Source organism: Schistocerca americana, chromosome 1, assembly GCF_021461395.2.
Source record: "Schistocerca americana isolate TAMUIC-IGC-003095 chromosome 1, iqSchAmer2.1, whole genome shotgun sequence".
Classification (NCBI taxonomy): domain Eukaryota; kingdom Metazoa; phylum Arthropoda; class Insecta; order Orthoptera; family Acrididae; genus Schistocerca; species Schistocerca americana.
This window is the reverse complement of record NC_060119.1, coordinates 1,060,560,159-1,060,573,786: the sequence shown is the minus strand read 5'-3', so window position 1 is coordinate 1,060,573,786 and position 13,628 is coordinate 1,060,560,159. Positions and strand designations below refer to the sequence as shown.

Here is a 13,628-nt window from a genome sequence, read left to right as displayed (position 1 = left end):
TCAGCCATCCATATCAAACTTACTCCAGCAACAGCTGCCACCATTCCACGAGAAGAGGTCCCTTCCATATAGCCCTGCAACCCACTGCCAAAGTATCAGTATTGATGAGCTGTCCTTCTAAATATACCAAGGGTCTCCCTGAGGCCTTCGGAGACCAAAATTATCCTCCCAACCTTGTACAGGAATAGAATAGAAGTAATATCAAGCATTCCCTAAGGAAGTGTACGGACCCTCTGTTGTTCCTGATCTACATTAATGATTTAGGAGACAATCTGAGCAGAACTCTTAGGCTGTTTGAAGGTGGCACTGTCATTTAGCACCTTGTAAAATCATCAGATGATCAAAACGAATTGCAAAATGATTTAGACAAGATATCTGTATGGTGCAAAAAAAGACGACTGACTCTAAATAATTTAAACTGTGAAGTCACCCACATGAGCACTAAAACCAATCCGCTAAATTTATGTTACATGATAAACCACACACATCTAAAGGCTGTGAACTTAACTAAATACTCACGGATTACAATTACAAACAACTTAAACTGAAATGATGACATAGATAACATTGTTGAGAAAGCTGACCAAAGACTGTGATTTATTGGCAAAACACTTAGGAAATGTAACAGGTATATAAAAAGACTGCTTACACTACACTTGTCCACACTCTTATGGAGTTCTGCTCTGCTGTGTGCGACCTGCATCAGATAGGATTGATGGAGGACACCGAAACAGTACAAAGAATGGCAGCTTGTTTTGTATTATTGTGAAATAGAGCAGAGTATGCCAAAGCCATGAACAGTTGTGACAGCCCTTAAAAGAAAGGTGTTTTTCACTGTGGCAGGACCTTCTCACAGAATTTCAATCTTCAACTTTCTCCCTAGAATGGGAAAATACTTTGTTCATGCCCACCACCGTGGTGAGAAATTATCGTCATACTAAAATAAGACACATTAGAGCTCACAAGCAAGATTTAAATGTTTGTTTTTTCTGCACACTGTTCGAGAGTGGAATAGTAGGGAAGTAGCTTGAAGTTAGTTCGAGGAACCCTCTGTGAGGTGTGTAACTGTGAATTGTGAATTGCAGAGTAGTCATGTACGTGTGGACATAGATCTCCCATGCTTCATCTCTCCAGTCACATATCATTTCCCAGAGTCCCATTGTCTGGCCTCAACACAGGAGCATTCCCCTCAGGCCTCAGTAACAACCAGAACTGGAGAGACAGAATTATGTTCTCCACCAGGGATCTGACTACTACTTGTCATGCTGTGAAATCAGGAATATCCTATCCACTATCCTTCCTACTATCCTTCCCATTCCTCTCACAGTAGTATTCCACCACCCTGCAGACCTACGCCTCATGGCTCATATAACTGTAACAGACCTCGATGCAAGATCAGTCCCATACATCCTCCCACCCCCACCAGCCAATTCCAATCTGGTCACAAGTATCACCTATCCCCTCACAGGCAGAGCTACCTGTGGTCTATAGGCTAAGCTGTAACCACTGTGCTTCATTTTATGTGGGACTGACAATACAAATTGTCTGTCCCCATGAATGGCCACCGAAAAACTGTGGCCAAGAAACAGATGCAGCACCCAATTGCTAAGCATGCTGCCCAACATAACGCTCTTCACATCAATGACTATTTCACAACCTGCACCATCTGGATTCTTCCTACCAACACGAGCTTTCCTTAATTGTGCAGGGGGGAGCTCTCCCTGCACTATATCCTATGTTCCCCTAACCCTCCTGGCTCCAGCCTTTGTTATTAACTGTCCTTCACCCACTCTATTCCTTTCCCTACTCCCATTCCAGCACTAAACAGACTTCTATTCTACCAATGCACTCACAAACCTTTCGCCCTCCTCTACTTCTCTCCTTTTTCACTCCCGCTGCCCCTTCATCTTGTCTCCCAACTGCAACTATCTATCTATCCTCCCCCCCCCCCCCCCTCTGCTTCCCCAACCGGCCTGGCTGCTCACTGTCTAGCTTCAGTAGCCCATGACAGTAGTCGTCTGTTTGTGACTTGTGCTTGCATGAATGTGTGTGTGTGTGTGTGTGTGTGTGTGTGTGTGTGTGTGTGTGTGTGTACAAACAAGCATCTTGGAATGGGAAAGCTGGTCATCTCTTCACATGCTACTGTCATGAGTGTCTATGGAAATAGATTGCAGGAGGTCAAACTATAGATAGGCGACAAGGTGTCTCAATGCAAAACTTAGGGGTCAGAGATTTTCCTGCTCTATAAAGCAGGACAGGTGGTGACTTGTAGCAGATCTGACAACAAAATATAATGCTGGCACAGGCACAAGTGTTTCAGAGCATGCTGTTCAGTGCTCATTGTAGAAAACACAGGACTCAGCAGCACATGATCCACGTGTTTCTATGTTGACCCATTGACACAATCAATTCAAACTTCAGTGGGCATGTGATACTCAGGATTGAACTGTGGATCAATTGAAACATGTTGCTGGTTGGTTGAATCAAATCCTTGTCACACCAGGTTGAGATTGTGTCTGGATACATTGTCATCCAGGTGAACACTGCAAACCAATAGGGGTGGAGGGGGGTTAGGATTATGCTACAAGGATCATTCACCTGGGCTTCTGTGGGACCTAGGGTATTAACTGAGGGCATCTTAACAACTATTGACTATGTGACCATCTGAATCCTTTCCTGCTTGATGTCTACCCCAATGGCATTGGTAGGATAAATGTCCATGTCACAAGACCAGAATCATGCTACAGTGGCTTGTGGAGTATCACAGTGATGTCTTGACCACAAATTAGTCTGATCTGAATTCAACCACTGACTTCTGCTTTGTGTAACCTGTGCATACACGTCTGGTGCCACATATCTAAGGAACATGTATTGCATTTCAAAAGTGGTCCACATACTATGAAGCAGGTGGCCAATAATGTTCTGGCTATTTGGATTTACGACCACACCTACAGTACCGGTTGATTGAAAACAGGATGCACCTGAAAACTCTGCAGTCAGCAAGCCGTTGGCTACATTCATGAGTCTATGACAGCTTGAGGTACTTGTAGTATCTTGATAATGGATACTGACATAATACCACGTGTGTTACAGATAGCTCAAAGCAAACAGTATTGCACAAACATAAATATCTGGTGCACATTGAATATGTGCTGGATTAAGGTTTACAGCCCTCTGCAACTAAGTAAAGAAGAGGATAGTCATCCCATACTGCTATAACAAGTCCGATAGGTAATCATTCGTTATTGCACATTTTAAACTTCTACATATTGGTTCCACACAAGTAACAGAGTCACAAGACAAAATGTTACAGTTTGACTAACTCATTTCCTAGAGACTGAATATTCTGTTGATGTTGTTGTTGTCCTTCACTTTAAGGAAGCATACTAGGTTCTGCTTCCGTATTTCCAATTTTTTGCAGCTTTCCACTGGGTGAGCCCGAGGTCATTTAGAACTGTCTAATCACACCTCTTGCTTCTCCTTATTCAGGTGTGTATCATCTTAGCAGTTTTGTATCCTTCTTCATCACCCCAATTATCTGTATAAACTTGCCCTTCTGAGTACTGCAGTTTTCTTTTCATGAGGCTGCATCTATTTAATAGCACAAAAAGCTAGAACTTAGTGTGGAGCATAATCCTACATGTTCCTGTTCTGGTTAATGCCAACGCCCACCATGTCTGTTATTACTAGGTAAAACTAACTATAAAGAGAAAATTTGGAAATTTGTGGAAAGTTCCTATGGAACCAAACTGCTGAGGTTCAAATGGCTCTGAGCACTATGGGACTTAACTTCTGAGGTCATCAGCCCTAGAATTTAGAACTACTTAAACCTAACTAACCTAAGGACATCACACACATCCATGCCTGAGGCAGGACTCAAACCTGCGACTGTAACAGTTGCGCAGTTTCAGAACGTAGGGCCTAGAACCTCTCGGCCACTCCGGCCGGCAACTGCTGAGCTCTTCGGTCCCTAAGTTTACACACTACTTATTCTAACAAACTAACTCACACTAGGGACAACATACTACACCCATGACCGAGGGAGGACTCGAACCTCCAACGAGGGAAGCCGTGGCAAGGTGCAATAATTAGAATAAGAACTACTGCTATCATGTACCTGATTATATAGCATAATTAATCTATGTTACTTACCAATTAGATCAATAACATCGCAGATAACAGCCTCATTTATTTTTCCACATCTCCACTCCTGTATTATTGGTGCGAGGTATTTTGGAATTAGCTGTGTCAATGTCCATGCTCTATCATTTCTCTTAGCAAGTAATATAACAGCAGCACAGACTTCTCCTGATTTCGAATTTTGACCTTAAATATAAAACATAAGCAACACATGTACCATCCTCCATTAAATGCTCTTTCAAAAAATTTACCACGTCACAAATAAATAGTGTGTAATAACTAAACACATAATTTCATTTGTGTTATTAAAAATCTGGATAATCCAGAACAAAATACAATAAAATGGGTTAAATGTCATCCGTAATATTTATTTTCACATAAACACAAAATTACACACTATTTTCAAATTAATTTTGATCAGTTATTGCGGGGTGGGGACAGAAATAATCATGTTTCTTTTGGATCAGATTCGTACAATCTCACGGAGGTTTCACCGTCATTAGTTTGGCCAAAATTGCTTCTGTCTGGAATTCAAATAAGCCATTTTGTCAGTTGTTTTGACTCCATTGTACGTGTCAAGATGTCTTCAGATTTGTTGCCAACTTCTTCAGTCACTATAGGTAACGTATTCCATGTCAGTTTCTCCACCTTTGTAATCCACCCTGGTTGTCCGAGAAGTCAGGATCACAATTAGAAAGTTTCCTGTTTAAACTCATTGCCTTTTGCTTCCAGTCTTACACAGTTTAATTTCCAGCACTAAATTCAACATCATCATGCCAATCACCAAGGTGGAATTTCTGGAAGACCTATGTGATATCCGTGTACAAACATTTTTATTAGTTTATTATGGAGGCAAGTTTTACCGACTGCTCCGACAATTAAACCCTCAGGTGGAACCCATGACTTGCCTTCAGAACAACTTAAGACTAACCTGGCAGGTTATTTTGACTCCCAGATCAGTGTGGCCTCTGCTTGCCGTAACTGCTTTAGCTGTCAAGAAAGAACAGCCAAGCCTATCGTGAATGGATAACACATTTATAAGCACTTTTTGGGGATTACCAATACCAATGTGTCAATCCTAAGTTTAAACACCCTTATACAAACTCCTTTGCACATGACATGATACTTGTGCATTCACCTGACAACGTACTTATGAAAGACCTACTGAATGTTCATGATCCTTTGTAAATGACATGTCTCCCACACATTCGAGCAAACTATGAGATAGTCGCTGGCCTGCAAGAACCTTCTCAGGTTTTTTCCACTTGCAGAAACTAGGCCCGCTCTTGCTATTCAGTGAACATGTTTCCTCAGGGCACGGTCACCCTCCCTCCAGGGTCTTCAGGCAGATGTTCCTCCAGAAAATTATATACATGTGCTAATTGTTTCATTACTTATTGAAGACAGTAGTGCTACTTCAAGAAGGCCAGATGTACGTAGTATCCCAAGTCAGGCCATCATCAGGAGCCACCGAAACGAATATAGACAGAACATACCTTCAGGATAGTGAAGCTGATACTCCGGGAGCAGGTGTGGACGTGCTCCAAGTTCATGGGGTGTTGCCCTCTTCGAACCACATCCATATGCTGACATTGGTGATGTTCACCAGACAGACACCTGTCCAGTACCAGATAGACACATGCTCCTCCACAACAATCAACATTTCTACATACCAGCAGCTTGGATCATCAACAATTTAGCCATTTCCAAGCAACTGAAGAGTTGCAGCAACAATGATATCACAATGATGGGCCAATTTAGTGCTACAATTCGCTACAAAACCACACAGCCAAATTACTGGTAGTTCAAACAAAAGGTGCTACCAACATTGGGTTGGGCCTCTTTGCCAAACTAGAACTTGAGGTGGACAATTATACCAATCAGACAAGGACCTCCTTACCTAGCACACATCTCCAAGATCTTACAAAATATGCCACCATTTTTAAAAGTCATACAACTTGTGTTAACCATTATGAGGCACACATCACATTTCATCCATCAGCATTTTCCGAATTTTGCGAAGCAAGGAACATCTCATTCGCCTTGCTGTTACAACTCCAATGGCTACATGATGATGACGTCCTCACGCCAGTGGCTAACATTTTGTAGGCTACTCCCATCATTTTGGACAAACAATGGGTCCTTACAGATTCGTGAAAACTACATCTACTGTGAATGCCCAGACAGTCATGGACACACACCACAAAACTGGTGTGCAGTACCATTTCTGTGTAGACTGACCTCCATGAGCTTATCTACAATTAGCTTTGGATGCAGAGTCTAGACACATTCTGGTAATCAGTACTCTGTTTGGGCTATTTCAGTAGAACTGTTTGCCACTCGGGACTTCAAGTGTACCAGCCATATTCCAATGTTACTTGGAAAAACTGACCCAGTAAGTCCCTGGAACAGCGAAGTATTTAGATGACTGCACAGGAAGAAATCAAGGGACCTATCAAAAAAGATGTGGAAGGTATACAAAATCTGCCAACACCCCAGGACACTAAACAATTAACATCAGACCTGCAACAACTCACCTATTGCCAAAAGTTTATCCAGCATACCACCAGCATCATGGGGCCTTTGCACCACTTTTTTCTGCAAACATGTCAAGTAGCATTGGCCCCGACATGACAAAAATCCTTCCAGGACCTGGAGCATGCTCACCTCCAGCCTCTGTGACTGATAGTAGTATCTAAGCAACAAATTACAAGCTGGAAGTAGTGGTCTCCTATGAGGTAAATGGTGTGGACCACCTTATCACCTTCACTGTCAATGTTCTGACGCGTATATAATGAAATTAAAGCCAGGTTGAAAAAAGGTTCTGGCAATTGCCTTTGTTTTCAAGAAATTTCATGATTATGTCTGTGGTCAAACGTTCATACTACTGATTGACCACAAGTCACTGTTTTCTTTTTAACATGAAAGCAAGCATTCCTCAGGAAAAGGCGAAATGCCTCGACCATGGGGCCATCTTTTGTCCACTTATAACTATGACATTCAGTACCACTCCACAAGGAGCACGTAAATGCTGATACCCTCTACTGACTGCTGGTGGATCAAAGCACACTTTTTGACAGTGCTGCAGAGATATGCTCCCACACATATGTCACACCTGCAACAATGGTCACACAGCTTTCAATCCATGTCAAATCCATTGCCAAATTGCTTCCAGAGGACACATTTCTATGTAATTTGATACGATACATCCAATACGGGTGGCCTTTGGACAGGACTCTTCTTAACAATCAGTGTGTAGCAACATACATGAACAACCGCCACCAATGTTCTGTGTTTAAGGGGTTCCTCTTCCTACAAGGAGAGACACGAGTGATCATTCCCAAAGCTCTGCAGCTACATGTCCTATGCTTACTTCATCAAGGCCACAAAGCAAATGGCCCGTGAACATGTATAATGGGGAGCATACACTGCCCATTTCCATCCACACCAACAAAATCAGGCAACACTTGTGGGCAAGTAACTTTTGTGGCCTCAGATGATACAGCCATTTCCCAAAATTCATTTAGATTTTGCAGGCACGTTCATGGAGATACAATGGCTCCTCCTGTTGGTACCAATAGTTGTTCCCTTTCATATTTGGCATGTGATCCAGAGTGGTAGCCCAGCACATTCAGGCCTTGGCTAGAATTCAGTAACAATAATTCACAGAACTTTCAACAAGAATGTCAGTCCTATAACATTCAAAATGTGCAGATAGCACCTTTCATCCCAGATTTGAATGGTATGGTGTACACACCTTTAAATCATAGAAAGTGAAGCTGCAGCAGAAATGCGACATCAGTTATGCACTGATGCTCCATGCCGGTCGATACCACAAGATGGCACCCACAGTCAAACACTGAGTAACAACCTCTCCATAGTGAAACCAGTAGCCCACAATGACACTCTACCTGTGCCACATACACATCACTATAGACTTCACGAGGACATTGATGTATCAGTATTTACTAAATGAAAGTATCCGTTGGTCCCAGTATGTCATGGTGAAAGTCCTTCTACAAAACCAATCTCAGACCCGCAAGCATATAATCAACTTCACTGTCCCAGGGACCCAGGCATCTCCCTCTGCTATCCCACCAGTTTTTCTGTTACAGACACACTACATCCAGGTTCCAAGTTAGTGCATCCACTAACACAGCCTCAGCAGTTGGAGCACAGCCATCAGCACAATGATGAAGTCCAGGATAGGGATGCTGCTGTGATGAGTTCCAAAATTCCAGGGGGAAGATATTCTGTATCAGGGCACTCTGTCCACTAACTGTCCACTAACAACACAGGTGAGTCTTGGCACACTGCCAAAGCCTAGGCCACCAACAACACTAACTCAGGAGATTGCATGTAAACATTTTGGCCGACTACATCCGCATTGGTTTGTTTTCTTGCAAAACTCCACCAGATGCCAAGATGATGAGCAGTGCCCACTTTGCCACAAGCAGTACTTGTATCGCCGATAGAAACAAGACAAGACAAGCACTGTCCTACTTGCTACGCCCACAAGTAGACCAAGCAATATTTGTCTGTCTGAACTGTACAGGCGCAGCAGTCTAGCCACAGAACCAATAGTTCCAGCCACGTCACAACATGGTAGATACACCACAGGAGTCAAAAAAGACAGACAGCCATTGCCACCAGACCTTTTCCCTACTCCGTGAACTCTGTGCTTCAGGACTGGTATCCACAGATTGAAGAAACTCAGGAACTATTGTTAGTGCTAAGTGCCTGACTGGACTTAGAACTGTTCTGATAAACTAACAGTAGTGATTAAAGTTCATTCCAGACAACTTACTTCAAATGGTGGTGTTCTCAGCAAGAACTATTAGAGACAGTTATTCGTTATTTAGACCAGACCAAGAAGATTGTTTATTTGTATGTTGTTAACCAACTGATTTTGTGACCGAGTGGACACTGCCTGTGATTCATGTTTTTTTATGTGTGTTGTAATAAAGTGTCTTTCATTTTATAACAATCTGGGAATCCTGTTTCGAGTTGTGAACTCACAAAAGGTTTCCATAAGTGTTAGCTGTAACTCACTCGAATATGAAACTCAAACCACATCTATGAACACTGAAGAAAAATGAATAATGGCAAAGGGCTAGTTCCAGGTCACTTTCTTCCCTGACATTTACACTATCTGGGGTACAACTGGTGAATGAATCACTGAGTTGCCCAAGAATATAATTATATTTCTGATATCACTTTCTTTACTCACTTCATGTTTCCAAGCTTCTATAACAATTGTTTCTGTGTGGTTTAAAACATTATTCCACTTCTCTGGCATTACCTGTGTCATTGCTTCCTATAACAATTTTTTAATTTCTGTTATAGAGAGAAACTTATCATTAATTGCCATTTAATGTTTGATATGCGCCAAAATCATTACAATGACATTAAAGTAGCAGTGGTATGATGGAACCCTAAAAGCCCTACGACTAAATTATTTAGCCACGTCATTGAAATACTGCTGTAACTGTGGCCCATTTTGTTTCAAAAGTGCCATGAGCTCCACATTATGCAAATTGTCCTGATTTCACAAATTGTGGCATTTTAACCATTCAGCAGTGTCAGCCTTTTTTGTTGCCAGCATCAGAACTTTATATTTAGTAACTGAAAGGTATAGAGCACTATCCATTACAATGAATGACTGCTGATTTAAGTTTTCTAAAGCTGCAACTTTATCCACTTCATAAAATTATCATGAATCATTTCCTCATATTAATCACTTGTTTTCTTTGATTTGTAAACTGGGAGAGAGCTATGTACAAAAGAGGAAGTTGCTGCAAGCATGACAACAATGACTACACCCTTTACCATATGAAACACAGTACTTTCACATGTACTGTCATCTGTCCATCCCTCTTTGACGAAACGACCAGAGTTCATCAAGCAACACAATTTCTTCAAAAATAACCTTACCACTGTCTCACACAAAACGTGGGCAGATACATGAACTTACATGTTTAGCAATCATTGTACTGCGCATATTTAACTGGGGACCTGGAAACGATGGAGAGGCTGGCATCGTCCCGCCATAGCCCTCAGTGGTTCACAACCCGCACCACCACTGCCCCACAGCAAACCCAGGGTTACTGTGCAGTTTCATGTGTAACCCTGCTTTTGATGGGATAGGTAATGCTTGTGACTGGGCTGGTGTAGGTGGTTGTGAGAGGATGCAAGGGACAAGTCTTGCATCTAGCTCTATTACAGTGATACGAGCCATGAGGCAAGGGCTTGGGAGCAAGGGTTGTGCAGGGATGGACAAGAATATTGTGTGGGTTCGGTGGGAGTGGTGGGGAGGATAATGGGTAGGACATTCCTCATTTCAAGCTACAATGAGAGGTAATTGAAACTCTGGTGGAGAATGTGATTCAGTTGCTCCCGTCCTGGTTGGTACTGAGTCATGAGGGGACTGCTCCTCTGTGGCCAGATGATGGGACTTTGGCGGATGGGGAGAATAAGACATGGCAGATCTTTTTCTGTACAAGGATGGGAGGATAATTACGTTCTGTGAAGACCACAGTGAGACACTTGGTATATTTCAAAAGGGACTGTCACTAGGTGCAACAGACACAGGTGGCTAGGCTGTATGGAAGGGACTTCCTGGTATGGAATGGGTGGCAACTGTCAAGGAAGAGGTAGTGCTGGCACTTAGTAGGTTTGAAATGGACGGAGATACTGATGTAGCCATCTTTGAGGTGGAGATCAACATCATTCCCACCGCTTGATGGATTCCAAATTTGCAACCTCCTTCCTGGTACACAAGACCAACTCCATCCTCACCCACAATTACTTCTCCATTGAAGACATCATCTACAAAACAAATTCGGGGTATGGCAATTGGCACCCGCTTGCTAACTATTCATGGGCCACCTACAGGAATCCTTCCTAACCACCCAGAATCCCAAACCCCTCATCTGGTTCAGATTTATTGATGACATCTTTGTGATGTTTCACATTCCTCCAGAACCTCAACACCTTCTCCTCCGTTCGCTTCACATGGTCCTCCTCAAGCCACCTCAAAGAGGTGACATCATCAATATCTCGATCCACATCAAACCTACGAAGCACCAGCAATACCTGTACTTTGACAGCTGTCACCCTTTCTATACCAAGAAGTCCTTTCATACAGCCTAGCCACCCATGGCCATCGCATCTTTAGTGGCAGGCAGTGCCTCTTGGAATATACCACACCCTAATTACTCTCCCAAGCTTGTGCGTTTCTGACAAAGCACGCCAGGATAATTTTGCTTCCCCTCGTTTTGCCATCTGTCTCCTCAAATTCGTTTTTTTCACTTTTAATTAATTACCATTAACGTATGCGAATATAATATGCATTTTCATAAAAGAGAAAGGTTGGCCCTCAGTTTAAAAGATCACAACACCAGATCTAGTTTTGTGCTTAGTTCTATTGTAAGAAATTGATTTTCTAATTTTTTTGACTATTCGTAGTTAGTATCTTTCATTGTAGGGCAAAATCAGTAATTGTTTCGTAACTTAAATTCTGTTGTTGACTAACAAACAAATATAAATTCTATAATAATTATAAACATTTGGAAGTCGAAACACTAGCATTCTTTAAGTATTTATTCAGCTCTATTCGAAAACATGTTAGCAAAGCCAGCTCATAATCAATCCCAACGTAATTAACAGTTTTGTCAAAAGTACTTTTTGCATAACAATATTTGTTAATTTCATGATTTAAACAAATAATTCGGCCTAACTCTTGTAGTAGAAGGAACTGTTAAAAAGAACCAATTTTTTTATGTATTCAGTTAATTTGACGAGTTATGTTTTAATTTTAATTTCTGTAAATTTAACTTATAACAATGTGGAGATTCAGCATCTATTACTGCGAGGCTATATAAGGGCCTGATTTTCGATTTTTGGTCCCGAGACAGTCAGTCCATGGCCGAGCTTCAGACGTGGAACCAGTGTTGGTTATATCAACAACAATGCATTCATTTAACTGTCAAATAAGTGTTACACCAATAGACCGTGTGTTAAAACAGTGACAGTGTCTGTTCCATATGTACCCCATTATTCTACAAGAACAGTGAACTGTTGGTTAGGCTTTTACTGCTTGTAGACGTTCAGCAGTAAACTATTGTAGCAATATATGGATGTTCGCCTGCAACCTATTAATGAGGGTATGAAAAGTTAAATAATAGAGCACTGGCCACGTATAACTGTGTATTATTGGGGGGTTGTGAACAGAGAAAGTAAACAACTGTGAAACGCAACTGTGCACCTGTTGGCTACATTATTTACAATAGTCAGTGTCGAAATTACAAACCCCATTTTTCAGCCAATGTAGCAACGCAGTATGTCGACACTGAGGACAATCGACAAAGAAATAACACAGGCGAATGCCACACGTTCTCTCTCCTGTCACCCACCACCTCCCAAAGTCCCACCGTCTGGTCACAGGTGAACATTCACTTTGTGACGCAATGGCACCCTGGGCTGGAGCAGCTAAATCAAGTTCTCCACCGAGGTTTTGACTACCCCTCATTGTTCCCTGAAATAAGGAATGTCCTACCCACTATCTTCCCTACCGCTTCCACAGTGGTACTCCGCCGCCCACCAAACTTACACAGTATCCTTGTCCACCCCTAAATCTACATGTACAGTCTGCAAGTCACACTTGAGTGTGATCTTTCAGTGTGAGCTCTGATTTCCCTTATTTCATTATGATGAATTGTTTCTTCCTAGTAGATCAGTATCAACAAAATATTTTCGCATTCGGAGGAGGAAGATGGAGATTTAAATTTCGTGAGAATATCCTGAAAGGTTGTTTATAACTAATAAAGACACCATAATTCTGTTACACGAGTCAAAGGGCCTGAAAGCCATAGATACAAGGTTGTAAGCTATCTCTGGCATTATTCAAATGAAACACTGAGCAAGCAGCGAATGAAACCAAGGAGAAATTTGTAAAGAAAATTAATGTTCCGGGAGAAGAAATAAAAACTGACGTTTGTCAGTGAAACTGTAATTCTGTCAGAAATGGAAAAATACTTGGAACAGCAGCTGAATGGATTGGGTGGAGTCTTAAAGAGACTTTATAAAATGAACATCAATAAAAGTTAAACAAGGAAAACAGAATGTAGTAGAATTAAGACAGTCAATGCTGAGGAAAATAGATTAGGAACTGAAACGCTATAAAAAGTAGATGAGTTTTGCTGTTTGAGCAGAAAAATAAATGATTGTGGTCGAAGCAGTGAGGACATAAAATGCAGACTTGTAATAGCAAGAAAAGCATTTCTGAAAAAAAGGTACTGGTTGATATACAATATCAATTTAAGGATTAAGAAGTCTTTTCTGGAGATTTGTTTGGAGTGGAGCCTTGTATGGAAGTGAAAGGCAGATGAAAAGCAGTTCAGACAAAAAGAGAAAAGAAGCTTTTAAAATTTGGTGTTACAGAAGAATGCTGAAAATATGATGGGTGGCAAATGAGGAAGCATTGAACT

The 13,628-nt window shown here is 41.7% G+C and overlaps 1 protein-coding gene across 4 annotated transcripts in view; it reads right to left on the bottom strand.

Moving 5' to 3' along the window:
- The window catches only part of LOC124617258, a 303,970-nt gene that overhangs the window by 24,923 nt on the left and 265,419 nt on the right, over positions 1 to 13,628 (bottom strand). For all 4 annotated transcript variants that reach the window (XM_047145250.1, XM_047145253.1, XM_047145251.1 and 1 more), the window contains one exon: positions 4,153 to 4,326. In XM_047145250.1, the coding sequence (XP_047001206.1) occupies positions 4,153 to 4,326 (174 nt within the window). The remainder of the gene's footprint in view (positions 1 to 4,152; positions 4,327 to 13,628) is intronic.